The 21,784-nt window shown below is 33.0% G+C and overlaps 1 protein-coding gene across 2 annotated transcripts in view; it reads right to left on the bottom strand.

The window, feature by feature from the left end:
* PGAP1 (post-GPI attachment to proteins inositol deacylase 1) overlaps positions 1–21,784 on the bottom strand; it is an 87,756-nt gene that overhangs the window by 39,617 nt on the left and 26,355 nt on the right. For both annotated transcript variants that reach the window (XM_007116332.3, XM_007116331.3), the window contains exons 6-16: positions 20,883–20,935; positions 19,976–20,042; positions 18,047–18,152; positions 17,329–17,384; positions 15,812–15,895; positions 12,279–12,325; positions 11,471–11,522; positions 7,635–7,712; positions 4,198–4,273; positions 624–697; positions 467–518 (exon numbers count right to left, since the gene is read on the bottom strand). In XM_007116332.3, the coding sequence (XP_007116394.1) occupies positions 467–518; positions 624–697; positions 4,198–4,273; positions 7,635–7,712; positions 11,471–11,522; positions 12,279–12,325; positions 15,812–15,895; positions 17,329–17,384; positions 18,047–18,152; positions 19,976–20,042; positions 20,883–20,935 (745 nt within the window). The remainder of the gene's footprint in view (positions 1–466; positions 519–623; positions 698–4,197; positions 4,274–7,634; positions 7,713–11,470; positions 11,523–12,278; positions 12,326–15,811; positions 15,896–17,328; positions 17,385–18,046; positions 18,153–19,975; positions 20,043–20,882; positions 20,936–21,784) is intronic.

Genomic DNA, 21,784 nt, shown 5'->3' on the forward strand with positions numbered 1-21,784 from the left:
TGGTGGCGCAGTGGTTGCGCGTCCGCCTGCCGATGCAGGGGAACCGGGTTCGCGCCCCGGTCTGGGAAGATCCCACATGCCGCGGAGTGGCTAGGCCCGTGAGCCATGGCCGCTGGGCCTGTGCGTCCAGAGCCTGTGCTCCGCAACGGGGGAGTATTAGAGCTTATGGGAAGTATAAGAAACTGGAAAAACATTAAACAGCTACATCTCAATTATTACTACAATAAAACAGCAAGATATACAGTATTTTTAAAACGTGGATATTTAAACTGAAACAGACAAAGATGCTTACTGTTAAGAAAGGGTCTATGTTAAATCCATTTGAAAATATAAACAGCTTTTCTATTATCATATATTTAATATTAATTTACATAAAATATATGGAAAAATAAGTATTACAGAAAATTCAAGTGAAGATCTAATGATTCTTCAAATGACAATACTATTTTTTCAGAAATACACTTACCTTTCACTCCTGAGCACTTGCTTACCACGTTGATTTTAAAAGCTTGGTATATCTAATAGAGTTTGACCACAAAAATTAAAAAAAAACAAGTTTATAAGTTTGTTTAACTAAACAGTAAAGTAAAATCAAGTCCTGTTATTGTCAAGTAATTAATTACCTGTCCAAAGTTCAGAAGCTCTATATTATAGAACAGGCCACTTGTATTCAATATCACTTTCCTTGAAGACAATCCTATTGAATTAAAAGCACTGTATTACTTAGAATACCAAAACAATTTTTTTAAAGTACAAAAGTACTGACTGCTTAAACAATGTCTAAAATAATGCCAACAGATTTTTAACATTAGAAAAGAGTTTATAGGTTCTTGCTTTCAGTATGGAGGAGTGAACTCCTAAAAATCCAATCCTCCTTCAATAAATTTTGAACAAAGCATAACATTTATAATGACGTTCAATGACATTTATGTGTTTTAAAAAATCACTATATAGTTCCAATTTCAAAAAGGTATGCTTTCTTGTAGTTTTTTTTTTTTTAACATTTTAATAAAATTTTAAAAATCGCATCCACTTACATGTGAATGCCTTTGGATAAGAATATGCAAATCCAAGTGTTCAGATGCTTCTTTGAAAAGAGAAAACAATAAGACAAACCACCACTGTGCAATAGACAGAAAAGGCTTGAAATATTTTACCAAGTATATCACTGAAATTCTATTAATTAAAAAATAAATACTGCATGATGTTAAGATTCTGTCAGTCACATTTAGCACCAGTTAAAACACATAACCAGTTTTTTCATAATGTTGCATTATCATAACTATATTATCGGATGTATACTTGGAGTTAAGAAAAAAAAGACTTAGGAAATTTTATCAACATGCAAACAAATTTGCTAAGTACAAGGCGTACCATTAATCTGTGATTAATAAGTCACTTTTAAAACACAATGCTAACTTACACATTCAACTACAAACCATTTTAATGAGTACCAAATGTAACCAATATTTTAAAATACATCACTGAATTTAAGGCACCTAAAATTAACAATAGGAGAAAAACTAGTAAATATGAAGTATACTTCACATTCTACTTAATCTAATTTAAAATACCATTCACTGTGGTACCCTTCTTCACAAGTAAGATGGTCTGACTTTTGGGTGTTTAAAAAATTCTAACAGGAGGAAAGAAATAATTTAAAATTTTGCTTTCCACTACGGCAAAAGGGAAATCAGAAGCTGAACACTTCACTAATTAAAAAAAAATTTTTTTTTAGCCTGACTCACACCTTGAAGATTTTAGAAAGAACATCATTATTAAAATGTTGATAGGCCCATTTGGAAGATTGTTTAACATCAACAAATAAGCCACAAGTGTTCGATTGTGTTATAATTTAAAATGTGAGACATTCACCAGTAATCAAAGCATAAATTTCCCTGAATGTTCTCACTTTTAAAACAGTTCAAGTCTTAATTTATTACTAAATCTAAGATATCAAAAGTATTGGTGGACATCAGTTACATACTATTGTCAGAGTATATTTTAGCAACAATAAAAGTTTCATTTTGTCACCTGAAGAAATCAAGACCCATTTTTCTTTTAATAGATTAACTTTAAAATTGCTTAGCATATTCCAGAAGCACCTATATCCATTATGTCTAGGAAACCAGTTTCCTATAATTATACTGTATTAATCAGTTTAGCTGAGTATAAATTAAAACAAGGAGAATTTGCCTCTATGAACATGGAACTGAATATGGTATGTGTAATCATGGAGTCACAATTACAAAAATTTGAGCTAGGGAGGGTAGATCTCTTATTTTTTAAGCTTGCTATTTTTAATGAGGTAGGTGGTTTAGAGTTGTCATTTCTGTATTGTTCTGTGTATTCTTCAACCAAAAAAAAAAAAAAGGTGGGGGAGGGATAAAAATCTTAAAGGAAGTTTCCTCTCTCAAGTAACAGATTCTTTTCACGAATGGAATACAAAAGAAAAATATTGAAAAAATTGGGCATGCCAAAAGAGCACAAGAGCCAACTTAAAAAGAGCTCCCAACATACAAAGCTGGAGCAACTTAAGCAAAAAAAAAAAAAAAAAAAAGTAACAATAGTATTGCATTATAACCCAATAAATAAAATAAATATCCATAAATCCATAGTGACATAAATAAAAATTGAATAAATGGGGGAAAAGGGACAACTTTCCCTTAGAAAGAATTCCAATAATTATAGAATGCCAGTAATAATTGCTTCAGACTAGATAAACCAATGGATGCTAAAATTAGTGGGTTATTTTGAAGAAAAACAGGATACTTTCACACTCTCAAAGTATCTCCCCCAAGATATTTATTAATCACAAAGAGAAAAGCAAAGCAGTAACTTTACAGTGGAGAAACCTGGCAGACAACTCATTAACCAAGAAGTGATCAAGGTCCACATCATTAGTAATTAGACACAGTGACATCATGTATCCTCTGATATGATACACTGAGAAGTTCACATTGCTCCTGTGATATTCTTGCCCCAAATGCATAACCTCAATCTAATTATAAGAAAGCATTAGACAAAGCCAAATAGAGAGATATTCTACAAAATAACTGACCAGTACTCTTCAAGGGCCTCAAAGTTATAAAAGACAAAGGAAGACTGAGGAACTATCAAAGATCAGAGGTAACTAGGGAGACATGACAACTAAATGCAATATGGGAACCTGGAGAACACTGGTGGAAAATCCAATGAAAACCAAATAAAACTGTAGTTAACAGTAGTGTACCAGTGCTAATTTCTTAGTTTTGACAATTTTATTGTTTATGTTAAGGGGAATGAGAGCTATACGGGAACTCTACTCTTTCTGTGATTTTTCTGTAAGTCTAAAATTATTTCAAAATAAAATTTAAAGAAATATTTAGTTATGTGTATGTTACCACAACAAAAAAAATGGGAAATATTTAGAGCAATCTTGAAACCTTCAGACGGCAGGTAGTAATTTATATCTTAGAATAAACCTTTTATAAAAAGGGCCTATATGTAGTATAAATTCATGTGGAAACACATACATACAGACAATTACCTGCAAATGTATATGATCATGGATAAGTTTATTTTAAAGTTCATTTCTGGGACTTCTCTCATGGTCCAGGGCTAAAGAATCCGCCTTACAATGCAGGGGACGTGGGTTCGATCCCTGGTCAGGGAACTAAGATCCCACATGCCGTGGGGCAACTAAGCCCGCGCACCACAACTGCTGAGCTAACGTGCCTCAACTGGAGAGCACACATGCTGCCAACTACAGAGCCCACACGCTCTGGAACCCGTGCGCCACAGCTACAGAGCCCACGGGCCCTGGAGCCTGCACACCACAACTAGAGAGAAGACCGTGTACCACAACAAAGAGCCTGGGCGCCACAACGAAAGATCCTGCATGCCTCAACGAAGATCCTGCGTGCTGCAACTAAGACCCAACGTGGCCAAAAATAAATGAAATAAATAAATAATAAATATTTAAATAAATAAAGTCTATAAAAAAATAAATAAGGTTCATTTCTCAGAAAATGATTGCTGGCCCAGTTAAAAATCAAACCACTGAGCCATATCACGCGGTTATTCTAAGAACTACACTTGAAATACACAAAAACACTTAATGTTAGGGCTCTGCATTATTGCAACTAACTGGCAAAATAAATCAACACTCTTAAAAATAAAAGCAATTCCTAAGATTTCCAAAATCAAAGTACTTACCAAAGGAAAAAAGATGAGTTACAGGAAGCTGTATGGATCTTGTCTCTTTTTTAAAGAATTCACAATCTACAACAAACTGGAATATAAAACATTGATTTATTAGGAAAAAATAGAATTAAATTTATAGTAAAATATCTTCACTGGATATTTGAGTAGAAAACAAAAATCTATAAACTTCAGTTTTGAAGAAGGTATTATCTATTATCTATCACACTCTAACCCTGGTTATATTTAGGGGGCATGAATTCCTCAAGGAGAGATGCTAAGCTAAGAGAATTTGGTCACAAAGCTTAACTTAATAGATAAATTATTGGAGGGTCATTTCTATAAGAGCAGATGTACAGCAAAGTTTTCTTGCAGCTAGTTTTAGGTGTTTATAGAAGAGGGACCATAAACGATGGATCAAAGCATTAAGAGCCAAGATTAACTCAAGATTAATTAAGAATTTAGGTAATATATCTCTGAATTCTTTCATACTCAAAAAGAAATGTGATTTTGTTACATATTTTTAAAAATTGCATATTTAGTATGTTTCAGCAGTCTAATTAGACTACAAAAGGCTTTTGGAGACATACTGCCATTCATCTACAGATGGCTAATGTTATTCATGTAAGATTATTTCAGGCTAAACAGAGATCAATAAATGAAAAAGAGATTCACTATGTACAAAGCAAAAAAAACACTATCTCGAAAAAAGTGAACCTAAAATGTGACATCGGCATCACTGCAATTTCTGTAATGACACTTCTTATCTAATAACATTTCTACAGTGGCATAATGAACTTTGCTCTCAGCTGTCTACAATAAGAACAGTTTCATTAAAATCATTTCCACAATCCAACCAAACTACTCTGATCTATTTATATGAGCTGAGGAAGAAATTAATCTGATGCCTAACTGTAGCTAGCAAGTAGTTTGCTGTCTACAATAAGTGGAAAATCAGTGGGGTCTATCCTAGGCTTTTCCAGTAACTACACCTTGGATTGTATTTTAAGCTGTGTTATGTTGTTTGCCTCTTGGGTGGAGTTTTGACTGTTTTTGAAAATGAAAAACAGATGAGGGAAAATGCTATTAGAATGTACACACACGAGGGAATAAAAGAAAAAAACTAAGGGGCTCTGCTTTTATTTTTCCCTTTTTAATTAGAAGGCAAAGAACACTGTCAGATATTTTCACTGTAGAAAACAGCTGTTATAGAGAAATCATTTATTCAACAGGATAATTCATTATATTTTTACAAGTATCTTTGGGTGAGACATTGCCTGAGACAGGGAAGCAATTTTAAATCACTTTAACAGGTATTTAAAATAATACAACTTTTATTATTGCTTTAAAAATTTGACCATTTCTTTATGGAATAAACCCTTACCCAAAAAAGAAAGAATTCAAGAGTCTGTCTCTGAAATATACAAGGTAAGTAAATTTCTAATGGACTTAATTATTTTGTTTTCCGTCATCAAAAAATGCAAGTAATTCCATATTTACATTTGGAAAACTATATTAAGATGATTAGTTGACTCAAGAAAATTTTGAACTGCCTATTTAAATATATGTATCCTTCTGATGATGAGCTGTAACAGACACATAGAAATTATGAAAGGCCTAAGTTACCATCCTTGTGAGATTGGGTATGCAACACTAGAGTCAGCAGTGTTACTTTCCAAAGAGCGTTAAGACACATGAAGTATCTATTAGGCCACTAAGACTGTCTATTTGCGAAACGCTCATTAATTTCTTGGAATAACCAAGGAAGCCCTTTCCAAGTTTGGGAAGATGTTAAATTCATTCAAAACCAACTTACCTGAAAGAAAAACCCTTAAAGAGAGCTTTTAGTATTGAAGATGTTGAATTACCTCTCACTTGAGCTAAGCAAAACAAAACAATGAATCCATTATAAGGTACTCGTGAGACTCAATCTTTGAGACTTCTCCTAACTACATCCCCTTTTCTTTTTTCCTTTAAATTTTCCTATGATATTGGCCCCAAATCTCATTAACTTTCTCATTCAAGAAACACTTTTTTGAGCATTTATGTGGTAGTCACTAAAGGTTGAGGATGCAAAGTAGGGTAAAACCTATCTGGTCCTTACTCTGAATGAATTCATACTATGGTGATGGCAATAAAGACGTAAACAAATAAATTATAATTCGGTATAATATATTCCTCAAAGAAGTTATAAACAAAGTATCCTGGGAACAAGTAAGAGGTTACTGGAGTAGTCTAGAAAAGGAAAACAAGGGACACTTAGGCTAGATCTTGAAGGGTAAGTTTGCTGGGTGAAATGTGGAAAGGGGAGTAGAGGGTCTTTTATCTCCATCTTCTTCTTTCCCTGCCTACTTCTCTCAAAAATCACCATCCTTTTATTTCTACTCCCACTTCACTAGTACAAGCTTTCATAATCCTATATGAGGTGACTGTTCTCTCTTTTTGTAATCTATCCTATACCATAAATAGATTCATTTTCCAAAATAAATAGCTCTGATCCCATTACTACTATGGTGAAAAATCTTTCAGTTCCCTACTGACTCCTGAATTCTATAAAGTCCTGAATCTTCCAATCAAGGCCCTCCAGAATATGGCCATTAACTACTTTTCCAGACTTTTCTTCCACTACTATTCTACCCGTGGTAGCCATCCTTTTAAAACTACTATTTACTTACTCACTATTTTCCAAACGTACTCTACACTGTCCATGTTTGGATCTTACTATTTCTTTGTCTCAGCAGTGCTGTTCATTATAACTTTCTGCAATGATGTTACTATTGAGCATCTGGAATGTGGCTAATACAACTAAGGAACTGAATTTTTACTTTTATTTAATTTTAATTAATTTAAATTTAAATAGCTACATGTGCTAGTGGCTCCCATATTAGATATCCCACGTCTAGAATATTCATTCTACCTATAAAAACCCTAACTATCCTTTAAGGCAATTTTAAATATCACTTCATAATAATGCCTTTTTTGAGTTCATCAATCAGAGATATCTCCCCCTTTAACACTTTTCATGGATTTGCTATATTCTGATCTGTTTTATACATTTTGGATAACTCTTTCATTCTCACCCTTTCCCTGGCCACCAAATATACTTCTCTCCCCCTGCCCAACAGTACGCAGCTTTTTGAGAACAGGGTTCATGTCTTTCTCATTTGTGTGCCTCCTATAATTCCTGGCACATAAGAGAGTACTCAATCATTAACAGATTTTGAAAGACTGATAAAGTAGAACTAATTCCCATGTGAAACAAAGAGACTTGGATTTATTCTGCTTAGTTCAAGTTAGAGTAGATGATCCTAATGCTTTAAACAGTCTTAGGTGGATCACCAACCTGGCCACTGTTTCAGATAAGCCCTAAGCTGAAGAATTCATCAAAATATAACTTAAAATATTTAGCATGAGTATCCCCAAAACATTCTGAAAACAACCTTGTTTGTTACCTTACTTCCATGAATAGATGGTACATAAACAACAAGATGAGACAAAGATGGATAGTCTTGAAGTCTTAACGTCAGAGACTAAAAAAGGATGAAAAAAAGCTGATTTTATTTCTCAGGATATATAGAGCTTAAAGCATGTTAAAAGAAAGATAAATTACAAGCATTTATTTCTTACCTAGTAAGTCATGAAAAAACTGACTTCAAACTTTATGTTCAGTACTTCATAAAATGCCCATGTTTACATTTTCAGGTCAATGAGCCTGCTGAAGGTCAAATTTCTAATAATTATGTAAATATGGACTGCCAAAAATATTCCTTGAACTGTATCCCTTCATGTAAAATAAATGACATTTAACATTAAATTTAATTATTTTACATAATTATTTCCAGATTTGATGTTTCTTACAATTTGTCTACTTGTTTTGTATAATGTTACAGTATGATTTCTACAGTTATTTTGGTAGTATATGACAAAGAGCATTCAATAGTTGAAGAATGAATGGATGCTCAATATGATGGAAGAATTGCAACTTAATCTCAAATGATTCCGATCTAGCCCAAGTAATAAACAGTTGCTGGCTAATGATGTGTATGAACATCATTCCCTGGAACTTATTCAGTAAGTGACATGAACACAGTAAGTCTAATAATGCACCTCACCAAATGAGCATCTATTCTTTTCTCAAAACTAAAGCCCTTATCTTACAGTCCATATTTTGAGGAATGAATAGATTGGACACTGGTCTACCTAACAAAAAGCCAGGCCACCAAATACAGTTTTCAAGTCTTTTTTTTTTTTTTTTTCTTTCCTGACAGTACATGTGGCAAGGGTGTGAGTAGTTATATGCTGTGACAATCTGTGTACATTAAGAAATTTCTGCACTTAATACTCTCCACTGTTCTTCCGAAGCACCAATGTGGGCAAGTTGGATAGAGGTTCTAAAGAGAACTGTCAATGAGTGGTCCTCAAACAACCTGACCAGATTCACCTGGGAGTGCTTGTTAAACTCCTGGGCTGCACCTCAACTTACTCAGCAAAGTCTCTGCAACAGACTTATATATTCTAATGTAAATTAAAGGGCCTTAAAAGAGCCACACAAACCAAAGCTAAAGGCAACTGAAACCAACCAGACAGGTGGTAGACAATATGAAAGATAAATTAATTAGAAAGAACCATGGTTACTCTGTGTAGCTATCCACTGAGAGCTTCTGTTATTTATTCTCAAGAATAATGTTTTTCCTCAATAATTTTTTTTTTAGGATCAGAATACTTTAAAAAGATAGCAGTGTGTCAAAATACATTTACTTATAAAGTTAAGTTCCCATACAGTTACAATGTCAGTAGGAATTTGGGAAGATAATATTCATGAAATTGTTACACTGACAGGTAAGATTAATACGAAGTTTGGAAATTTTTCAGTGTTTTAAGGGTAAAATGACCTTAATGTTGAGGCAACACACACAGAAAATCAAACACCAGCGTTTGGATGTCAGAAACCCTTCAAGTTCTGCTGCTGTGTGTAGGGCAAAGCTGTGGTGCTAAAGTACGATTTAGGCACAATAGTGACTAGGTAATTTTTCTCATTAACTTAGATTTCTTTTCAAAGTTAATTGTTTTGTTTGTTTTTAGCAATAAGTCCATTTAGGCTTACCCAATTGTTGGTCTGCTGTGGTTTCTGTCTTCATTGTACCATGACAGAAAAGTTCCATGTGACTGATGCTGTTAAGGCCCTAAACCGAATTTACAAGTGCTTTGCTGGAGGATTCCGTCTATTTATTAACAGTTCAGTCAGCAGAGGTGCCAAAGGTGGTATGATTCTCATCTTACATTACCTTTGTTGAGATGATATAAATATGAATAAAACCCACAAGATTTTTTCACTTCAATCTTTCCTTTCCCTTCAACTTCATGGCAAAATAATTTTGTGTGCTTTTTATAAATGGCTAACCCACATATATATATAATTTTGATTTTCATTACAATGGAAAATTTATTTGCATTTAATATTATAATCCTTTTCAACTGAGAATGCTTAAGATAGCAGAGTATTATAATCCTCATTTTTTAACTTTTCTCTTCCTGTTTTCTCCCTAAATTCCAGTAGGCTTTTAATGCTGCCTGGCACTTTCTTCTAGTATCCACTATAAAAAGTAAGCAGCTGGGGCTTCCCTGGCGGCGCAGTGGTTAAGAATCCACCTGCCAATGCAGGGGACATGGGTTCGAGCCCTGGTCCAGGAAGATCCCACATGCCACGGAGCAACTAAGCCCATGCACAACTACTGAAGCCCACGTGCCTAGAGCCCATGCTCCAAAACAAAGAGAAGCCACCGCAATGAGAAATGCACGCACTGCAACGAAGAGTAGCCCCCACTTGCCGCAACTAGAGAAAGCCCGCGCGCAGCAACAAAGACCCAATGCAGCCAAAAATAAAATAAATACAATAAACAAATTAAAAAAAAAAAAAAGTAAGCAGCTGGAAGAACTTGTTCTACTACTCAGCCAGCTGTTTCTTACACTTAGAAAAAACAACACAGGGGTCTAGAACTAGATGAATACATTGTTAAATCTTTGAGACTTAAAAAAAAAAATAAGGATATTATTATTTAAGAAATAATTTTTAAAAAATAGTAGCAAAGTAACATTTTATCGGGTTTTTTATGATTTATTTCTTCCTAACTCTTAAATTACAGACTGGAAAGGATATCCAAACTGGAAATTCAAGGAAATATTTAATATATCTTATGAATGATTGATCAGTAAGTAACCCTAATACTTCTGTTTTTGCTTTGCTCCTGCCTAGACAGTTAGGGTAGAACTAGTGAGAGACCTTAAAATGTTCTTATGAGTCAAATCACTTAATGTCTTATCAATACAAAGCCACATGAATGAACATGCACAAAGTAAGACTGACCACGGTGACACAAAAAATAACTGCAATCATTCCAAAGTCAAGTGTAAGTGACTTGCAATTATTCATCCTGTCATCATTCCTCTCATTGGTATAGGACAGAATTGACTAAACATACAGATAAATAAACATTCATGAGCACAAATAACTAACTGGAGTTGGGAGATGATCGGGACCAACCAGAGGACTTCACATTCAACCCTATGAATATAGTATTCATTATGACAATATATTCTAAAGTATAGATTTACTTGAAGACTAAAAACTATCAACTCTGGCATACGATTATCAGTTACAATAAATACAATCTGAAAATTAGAACAGATATTTTCATCAAATTTTAGAACTGTTTTATTTTCTCAACAATAGATTTTGTGAGTGTACAAATTAGCCTTTTGTAAAGATGTGCTGACCTACCACAGTTGCTTAAGGAAAGCACTAACAATTATTAAATAAATTCCATGGAGTACTAGATAAAAGTAGATAGTTACTGAAGTGCTTAACCTCAGATGATACTGAAACTGAAAATTGCTTTGTGTCTTTTTGAGATGCTTACTTCCTTACTGTAGGTCCTCCCCAAAATGAATTCTGAGTATAATCAACTTAATATTTTAAGAAACACCATTCCAAACAAACCCTCAAATTGAATCTTAAAAATTTATCTACCTCTTAGTATGATGCTATAACATATAGATTTAATTTTATTTAGGATTGATGACTTATAGTTTTCACCTCTGAAAGCTAAAAAAGAATTGCATGTTATTCTCCATTAAATGTATTTCCAGAGAAAATATTTCTAAAATGTATATTAGCAAATTTCAAGTTTATTTAATACCTAGATGAATTAATCAAAGACCATACTGTACATGCCTATATGCTCAAATATTTTTTCACCTGGATATTAACATTTCTAAATCCACAATTTACCTTAATTGTTGGCAGCAGTTCAGCTTTCCATGATAAATCAACCCCTTGCCGGCTTGGAAATAAATATGAAAATATAATTAAGGGACAAATATATTAAAGTATTATAAATTATAAATAAGCTTCAGAGCAAAAAGAAACCATCTATAGACCTACCAAAGACAGTTCTAATGAACTCAAGTCTAATAGGTCTAACACAATACACTTTATCCACATAGTCCTTTGGGGAACAAAACGTAGTTTTTCCTAGCAACCAAATATCAATGTTTGCAAAAATTACTAGTATGTTAATTTTCTTTATTTTTAATTTTAAAATCAATACTATAATTTAGTTTAGTAGCAAAATGAGCTTAAGAATATCTGAAGTGGGACTTCCCTGGTGGTACAGTGGTTAAGAATCCTCCTGCCAATGCAGGGGACACAGATTCGATCCCTGGTCCAGAAGATCCCACATGCTGAGGAGCAACAAAGCCCATGTGCCACAACTACTGAGCCTGCATTCTAGAGCCCGCAAGCTACAACTACTGAAGCCCGTGCGCCTAGAGTGCGTGCTCCACAGCAAGAGAAGCCACTGCAATGAGAAGCTTGCACACCAAAATGAAGAACAGCCCCCGCTCACTGCAACTAGAGAAAACCCACGTGCAGCAACAAAGACCCAACACAGCCATAAAGAAATAAATTTATATTAAAAAGAAAAAAGCAAACTGTTAAGCTTTTAAAAAAAAATATCTGAAGCTATTCTGAAAGTGTGATTTGAGTACATCTTATGTTGAGAAAAATGAACAGAGGGCCTTATGTTCAAAACACTTACCACATAGAAGTGCTGTTTATGCAGCCAAAAATCCAGCTATTTGTATCCTATTGATTAATAACACAAAATAAAGCATACTAAATATTGTAGAAAATAATTATATAAAACAGGCATTTCACTGTTTATGATAGGGTCAGTAGGCACAATGGAAACATAAAATAACAACTTATTGTTTAGAAGTGTATTCTAAATGTTCTCAAAAGTCAAACAGGTCAAGGTGAGGCAAAGAAGTCTAATGTCAACATAGACAGGTAAGCAAGTAACCTGGAGCAGCAGTACGAGAGTGACCTGATGGGTTATCTCTCCACAGCATACTGTTAAGCAATTTTAATTTCTGAACCAACACTTTTAGAGTTCAGCAATGTCCACACTTTAATTAGGTACTTACATAGAAAGTAACCTATATTTTAACAAAACTAGAAGAGAACAACTAGAGGTAGACTTTCACACAAACAGAAAAAAAAAAAAATCCAGAGCCAAGTAATTAAAAATAACAATCTAAGTACAGCTTTTTAGTTTATCATTTGAATTCTCATTTGATTACTAGGCAGATAACTTTTATGCAACTGAGAATGTGCTTGGATTGAAGCACAATTCCAAGGGTTTAAGACTAAAGCTAGTTGTTACTTTACTAGCGCAGACTGGGAATGCTGCAGAGATGGTTGTGGCATTTTAACAATATTATGTATTCAGCTTCAGTCATTTAAAAGCAGTATGACCCAAGATCTTCACTCTAACTTTTAATGAAGTAGTAAGAGCAATGCTCCAAGATCTAACGATCCAACTACTGAAATCCTACCAGGACATAAGAGAAAGAGAAACACTGCTGAGACAGCTACATACATTTTTCCTTAGTATACAGACAGGACAATAAAAATATCAATCCTTTCATTCAATTAATATTTATAAAGTCCATTCCAGGGCCAAGGAATTATGCTAAGCCCTCAAGAAAAATGATGAATCAAGCAGACATAGCTTCTGCCTTCATCGAGCTTAAATAAAATTTTAAAATATTTTTCAAGAACTCAGAAAAGCAAGCTGAAAGAAAACAAAAACAATGTGGTATTTCTCTACTCTCCACTGTTGGCAAAATACTTTGGTAAACTCTTTTATCAGTTACCTGTGTTTACCAGAACAACAATGTGATATTATAAAGCAAGGCAACAGAACAGATCTGCATAGCCTAGACAAAGAGAATCTAGCAACCTCTCAAGATCCAACTCACTTTTGTAATAGGTTTTTGCAGCTACTGCAACTCAAAGACAGCCCTTATTATGAAAATTGCCAATACTGCACACTACTTACTTTGGTGTCTAGGGAATTCTGATTCATTCACTAACAGACTGAATAAAGAAGTATTATTCAAATCCACCCTAAAACACCATGTTGTTATAACCTAGAAGGTGTCAAGGAACAATTTCAGGTCATCTAGTAAACATCCCTAATTCAGCTAATTTTAAAACTTGTATTAAAAATCTTAGAAAAAGTCACTCAGAATTTACTAACTCCTGAGGTGCACAGAAAAGAAAATGCTACTTGACCTATAAAATTTATAGATCTAAAAAAAAAAAATCTATCTACAGTAAAAAATATGTCCCCGATGGCTGCTAAAATCATTAGGTGAAAGACTGACTAGGAACTTTATAGTGAATGGGTCATGCCGATATGACCTGAGTCCACTGATATATCAGTCCACTGATTTTTGTCCTAAAAGTGGAACAACCAGATATTATATACCTCCTGATATGATAAGTACACAGTTCTACTTATGAAACATTCATACCATAAAAAAATGAATCTATTCAAGATTCTAGATCTAACTACCAGTTTACACAAAACAATGGATAGAAATACATGTTAAAAGATACCACAAGAATACAATCAACTAAATCCAGAACAAATGTATGGCATGGGGGAAAAAAAGAAGGGGCTGTTAAAAAAAGACATAACACATGAATCAAATGCAATGTATGTACTTTTTGGATTCTGATTCAAACAAGCTAACTTAAAACTTAAATGAACAGAGGAAAATTGAACATGGACTGGATACCACATGATATTAAGGAATAAGTAATTAATTTTGTTGGATAAAATAATATAATAATATTATTATAAAATAATATAATAATATTATTAGTATTATAATAATATGGAAAATTCTTATCTGTTATAAAAACATACTGAAATATGTATGGATAAAATGATACAATGCTTGGATTTTGCTTTAAAAATGCTTCACTCAAAAAGAGTGAGCAAGGGATAAATCAAGTAAGAATGCCAGAATATTGGTAACTGTTAAAGCTGTGTGATGGTTAAATGAGAATTTATTGTTATATTCTCTCTCTACTTTTGTATGTTTGAAAACTTCTATGATAAAAATTGAAAACATTTAAAACAAATTCTTCACATGACTAGTAATACTCACCCATGGACTTTAATTACAGAAAAGGGATCCTCCAATAAGGCAAATGGATAATTTGCACTTTGGCAAGGATTTTTCTCAATATAATACTGACACTCTGATTTGGAATTTAGTAGGAGTGTGGATATTTTAAGCCATCACTCTGAGGGCCAGATTCTCTTGGGATAAACTACCCATCCAAATTTTAGGCTGAGAGATGGTAGTCTGTCTCTGGTGAGAGATGCAAAACTGTGGCAATTCCACTAAAATTAGTATTCATTAGCACCTAGCCTACAGTGCCTGCCTACCATCTTTTCTAAAGACTTTACTATATATCAAATGGCGGTATCAACCAACTAAGTAATATATTAGATCCTAGTCCTAAAAAATACAAATAATCCAACAAAAGGGAAACAAGGGAACTTAAATTATGAACGACGCAAATATAAAGTGAAGAATCCTAGGACATGAGGGGAAAAAGTCAGAATAGAGAGAAAGGAACTCAAATTGGGAAACAAATTCCTGAAAGTAAGAAGTGCTGATAAATTATTACTTAAACAGACCTAATATAACAAAAGCATGCTAAAGCATCTAACATATTTCCAGCATAGTAGGTACTCATTAAAAAGAAATACACAAACAAAATCATCATACTGATACTGTAAGTCTAGATAACACTGTAACAAAAAGTTACTATACTATTTTAGAGAATATTTGGTATAAAAAGTACTGTAAATTTGAGTATGGAAGCCATGGGAAAAACAGGATTTACTTTATAAAACAAAGGATAGCTTTGCTTAAATATATCTATTCTTTAAAATACTAATAGAATTTTAGAATTAAAGGAGCTCTAAAGTGAATTCCTTCATCCTAAACATAGTGAAACTAAAGTAGAAAAACCTAAACTAGAGGCAAAGGTACAAGCTAATAGTATAGATATATTATCAGTTATAGAAGCATTTTGATTAGTACTTTTCAATCAATACTCTCTGTTCCAGATAAATGTTTTTCAACTAATTAGATTTAATAATAGTTCATAGCTAAAGATGATATCCACTAGATACTAGTTGAATCTTAAAAATAAACAACAGTTGGCCTTTTAAATTTACATAAAGTGTATCAATTATCTTACCAGCATGGTACTCTGACAATAGACATGAGTGTAGATTTTTCTATGATTTGCAAGGGGAAATGTAAAATATATCTTATCAGATTCCTAAAAAAAGAGGGAAAACACAATAAACTGAGTAATTTCATCATTCAAAAATTCTGATAAAGTAATAAATAATTATTCTAATTAATTATTTTAATTCTGTCATTCTTGGTGTTGTTAAGAACCAATAATCTAGGAATGGGAAGAAGAAGATACAGATGCAAGACAGATCAGGTATAAACGCTGTAGACTTGAATTTGTCTTGGAAGTATCAGTATGAATGCATGTTTTTTTTGTTTGGGTTTGGTTTTTGGCCTTATGACCACGATAAAATACATTTCTTAGCTCTGTTCACTGAAAAGGCCTTAGAAATGCTAACTCACTAGCCATAAACATCTTAGTGCCCAAATTATGGTTTTCAGATACTGTTTCCCAAATAATAAGAAGAGCTTCTTTGAGAAAAAGCAGATTCAAGGTCTGGGACGGGAAATGGTACACAATGAGCTAAAATACTTTCTCATATTAGATAGTGAGGAAAATATCAAAGACAACTAAAGAGCAGCTATATCAAAAAGATTTAGGAGCCTACCTTGAAATGGCTTCCACTGGTCAAGGACAGAACAGTTTTAATAGCAATTTTAGTATCAAAGATAGAACAATTTTAGTATTTTAGTTTAGACAGAAACACAAAAATGTTTAAGCTCAAAATAATACTGGAGGAAAAACCCCCCAAAACATCTTATGGTCACTGATGGAGGGTGTTTGTGAGCCAACTCACTACTCTAAAAACCAGTAAATATAAGATCCAAAGAATTATCATTTTTTTCCTTTGTAATTTGTTCTACTTTTGATAAATTTAGTAGATGAGAAGTTTTTCTATAGAGTGTTTCAGTTAATAAATGAAGAAGGAATAATCGGAGTCTCATTGCTTTGTACTCCCTATTAATGACTCTAGGCCTTCTTCATCAATAGCTGCTAACATCACAAAAAGAGAGAGAGTCTAGTAAAAACAAAACAAAAACCTGAATCTGATGAAGCATCTAGATCCAAGATCCAGCTACCAAGTCACAGGAAAGGGTAGGAAAAGGAATATACTGGATGACATTACAGGAGTGCAATCAGCAAAATCAAGACTGTGTGAAACTCTATAGGACAAATGACTAGTTTTTTTTTTTTTCCAACAAATAAACTGCAAGGAAAAAAAAGGGTGAAGGAAGTATTAGATATTAAAAGAGGAATAAGAGACATATCAACAAATAATACGTACACCTTGTTTGTGCCCTGATTTAAACAAATTGGAAAACAAAGAAACAAAAAATTTGACAGTTATGATAAAACTGGAAAATTGAACACTGACTAGATATTAAGGAATTATTACTAAACTGATTTAGTATGGGAAAATAATGTTGTTATCTTCTTTAAAAAGTCTAGCTTTGAAAAGTAAATACTAAAATATTCTTGAAAAAAAATTTTAAATCCATTGGTGGTATACTTACATTGTAAGCCACATAGGTCCATTTGGACACTTTTACTGGAACCCACATAGATGTCCCTAAGGTAAAAAAAATTAATTTGTTTGGCTTTTTAAAAAACATTAAGTGATTTCTTTTACTGAATCCTTCTCAATCATAACAGGATTTGAAAAAGAAGCAGTTTCCTGAACACTGGCTATTTTAAAATAGAAAATCTAATGAGATGTTCTCTATATGCTCATCACCAAGGAGCATTCAGATCATGTAAAGCACTTAAAATCTTTCTGATGTCTAACTCTCAGAAGTATCAACAGAAGAAAAATATTTCATTTTCCAAACTAAGTAGAGCATGACAGATACATATAAAAACAAAATTTACCAGCAAAAGATATGCTGTTAAACCAAAAGACTGAAGAATGATACTGAGAAACTAAGTCAAGAATAATACAGAATTTATTTTACGTGACTGTAAGAATAGAGACATTTAACGCTTTTAAATTTTTCTACTGTCACGTTATTTTCAGGACAAAATTTTATCAGCAACATCTTTTTACATTTTTTACTTCTCCCCTCCTTAGCCAAGAACCTCATAAGAAACCAGCATAGGGAAATTAATAAAATATAATAGGATTATAATACCTGAAGCATTACAGTTTCAAAGAATTTGTCTGCTAATGACAACTTTACCTAAAAATAATACTCAAAACTCTACTTAAAATTAAAACATGCTATTACTACCGACCTGTTAAGTCAGAAATTATTGATGGATTTTCCTCAAAGTGTTTTGCTGGGTGTCTTATGAAGTGGTGATTCAAAACCGACAATTTCTTCTTGGGATTTTGAGTTATCTAGAAAGAACATTGATACATTCTGTATCCTTTTATATCCACTGTGATGACCTAATGAAACTTTGTTTCAAGTAATAATCATAAGGGCCAACAGTTACTTGCTCTGGGCCAGGCACTGTTCTAAGTGCTTAACATGGGACTAACTATGCTTTGAGTTAGTTTCCCTGTATATATGTTTGTTTCTCCTCCTCAACTACAACTATATGCTTCTTGAGAAGTAGGAATCATATCCTAACATTTTATTGTCTAATATTTAGTTTAGTCTATCATATATACTGAGTTTGTGAAAGAGAGCTCAGTTTCATAATATTTTGGTTCTTAGCAGTATTAGTCAAAAATTTCTCATTTGTCCCTTAAAATGTGTCTGTAAAATACTTATCCATCCAGAATTATAATTTATTACATGCTAGTATTAGCATTTTCTCACCTTAGAATTTAATGGAAAACAAGATTTGATTTGTTAAAATTAGTTTGATGTATAATTTTTAAATAATATACCTGAGATTCACCTGTTCTTCATTAGTTGAAATGGGGTTTTTCCTAAACCTACCAAATGTCATTTAAAATACAAACTGGTCAAATACAAATTTTAATTGATTCTACTGTTGTATATAGTTAAACAGATTAAACACATTTGCAATAGAGTCACAATTAAAACAAGGTTGAAAAACTGAGAAACATTTACATTCCATGACTACATGATTCCAATGTTAACAGTGTAAACTCTATGAAGCTGATTTACTTTAATAAATATACTAACTTAAATATGGTATCTTGTGGTTTAAAATGTGGTAAAACAGATCAACTTGTGTCTCTCTTTTGCTGCATTCTTCAGGAGAGAGCTAAATATCTATCATTCTCCCTAATAATAGTTATGCAGCTTTCTGAAGGGTTAAGGAAAAAAGTACAGACACTACCCTACTCCTAAGAGAGAATGCTTAGGAGCAAGGTTAAGACACAATGATAAGGAAGCATTACCCAGAGATTTACTGAGAAAGAAGCCACACATAATAGTCTCCCAAAGAACTGGGGCCTTCAGGAAAAAGAATCCAAAAATATATGCCATAATGGAAAAAATTACCAAAAATACAAGGAACGTTTTCTCCAAAAGGAGAAGCCAGAGCCGTAGTTCTCAAAACATGATTCTATGGAACAGTGATGCACTGCAAAGTGACCTGAGGTGAAAGGCTGCTTACGATGAATAATGACAATCTGTTCCCAATTCACAGGGAAAAAAATTAAGTTAATAGAATTCTCTGAATTTTGCTGAAATCCTTGGTGCCCACTACTATTTATCTGCTGGCAGACAAGAAAGAGATGAATGAGTAATATGATTTCCAGGTATCCTGCTAACTGAACAACTTAGAAAATCACTAGTTGGGAGAGTTTATATGTAAAATATCAGTACAGAAAAGGTTTGACTCTAGAAGTACATAATTTAAGTGCTGGTGAGCTTGTGTTACTCAACGAATGTAGATATTTTGATCCTACTGCATAAGGATATTTGTAATAAGTATTTCCCTTAAGGTAAAAAAAAAAAAAAAAGTCAGAAGGACATATGTCAAATTTTAAACAGTAAAGGGGAAGAACTGAGGAAGATTTAAGGTATTCTTTCACTTTTTCATTTTTATTGCAGTCTTAATTATTAATAGTTATCAAAGATTACAGATAAAAATACAGATATTTCCATTTTCAAACTAATTACAGTCAATATAAGGTATAGGCTTCTATTTTCATCAAAGTAAAAAAACGTATTAAATCTAACACTGCTCTAACAAAAGCTTTTACTTCACTGAAATAACATTTAGTTTAAAAATACATACTTGTTTAGTATCAGCATCAATAAGATCAAAGAATGCTCGAATTGTAGTCAATTGTAATTGTTTACACCTGAAGAATAAAATAAATGTTACAAATGAAACTTTCTTTAAAAATATACCTTTAATACAAACATAAATAATTCTATTATTTAATGGAATACATGAATTTCCTTTAATGCTGCAAACTCTAAAATTATTTAACAAATTATCATTATTAAGCATACATCTTAAAGCTGAAACCTATAAAAATAAAGTAAATTAAATCTTCCTGGATATTTGAGAGTATAAGTGTCAGGCCCCCATCTTCCCTAAATCTTCCTGTCTACCCCAGATACAGACATATTGTCTGCCCCATCTTCATATGTCTGAACTGTTGTGGTCCTTTCAAACAGTACTGATTGCACAGCCAGAGGAAGGTGAAAAGAGAATCTTTAAGCCAATGCATATAGAGATAAAATACTAGGATTTATGTATTTCTTGACCCTTATTTAACCTATTTCTTTATTTATATTAAGGGTAAATCTAATTCCTACTTGGTTTTCCATGTGCTCCTCTAGAATAGGCAATGCTGCATTAATCAAGTCCGAGTTCGGTGATTGACCAAGAGCTCAGAAAGTCCTACCACAAGTATCTTTGATTCTGCCCAGCTATGACAAATTCTAAAATTTTGACATTATCATTTGAGACTGATGCTACTGGTTCTTCAGGAGATTATTTTATAGGTTGTCAAGGACACCTTGGTTAAACCGAGACAAGAACAAAGGCTGAAGTTCTAAACCCCTAAGTTAATCTTTCTCCCAAATCCTTATTTATTTATGGATAAAGCTCTAAGAAAGCTAACAAACCAATGAATTCATTGATGAGAAAAGAGGACCACCACAAATTGCCAAAATAAATTATATTAACTTACCATACAATGGAGAGGTGGTCTGTTGAAACCCAGGTCTTAGGCACTGCTGAACTCTAAATGGAAAGAAACAAAAATCATACTTAAGAAAAATGCACTTGTTATTCTCCAAAAAGCTTGAAATTCTTATAGGCTAATATTTAGAAACATGTAACATTAGTTTCACTATTTTATGATGCGCAGAAATTTTTAAATGATGCACTCTTGTAAAAGGTGATCCAAAAATATTAAGATATTGAATATTTCCTGCATAAAATAATTGTTTGTCATTACTACTTAGTCAAGCTTAAATTACCCTTTAAAATTATTAAAACATTCACAGATTACTTACTGAAGTTTACTGTCTAACTCTTCATTACTCTAATAAGAGGTTGAGTTTGATTCTTTAATGTCATAGTGTATATATAAATTATAATAGATATTTCAGTAATTTTGGTTCTGACTAGACTATCACTTAATAAATTCTAAGATGTTAATTCTAATCAGGATGTGCCTGAGAGATACCTAGGCCTGAGGAGACTTTTCAAAATAAATATGCCTAATCACAAAACTACCAAATCAGACTCTTATAAGTGGGGTCCAGACTTATTTGGAAAAAAATCCCTAGATGATTAGCATATATACTACTGGTTAGAGACCGAAGGGCAAAAGCCTAGTAAAAAATATAACTATTTTCAGAAGGCTTCCTAACAGTGGCACAGCACCCTCCAAGAACTAGAGGCTTCTATTTATTCAGGGTAATGACTTCCCTGTGAACAGCATCTTACATACGATGGGGAAACATTAAGTAGAGCTGATATTATTTTTCATGTCATCTCTCTCTCTACACTGTCAAAGACACAATGGGATGCCTTCACTAGAACTGTCAAAACAAAATGAAAACAGGAAACTAACAATGCTGTATG

Source organism: Physeter macrocephalus, chromosome 2, assembly GCF_002837175.3.
Source record: "Physeter macrocephalus isolate SW-GA chromosome 2, ASM283717v5, whole genome shotgun sequence".
NCBI lineage: Eukaryota > Metazoa > Chordata > Mammalia > Artiodactyla > Physeteridae > Physeter > Physeter macrocephalus.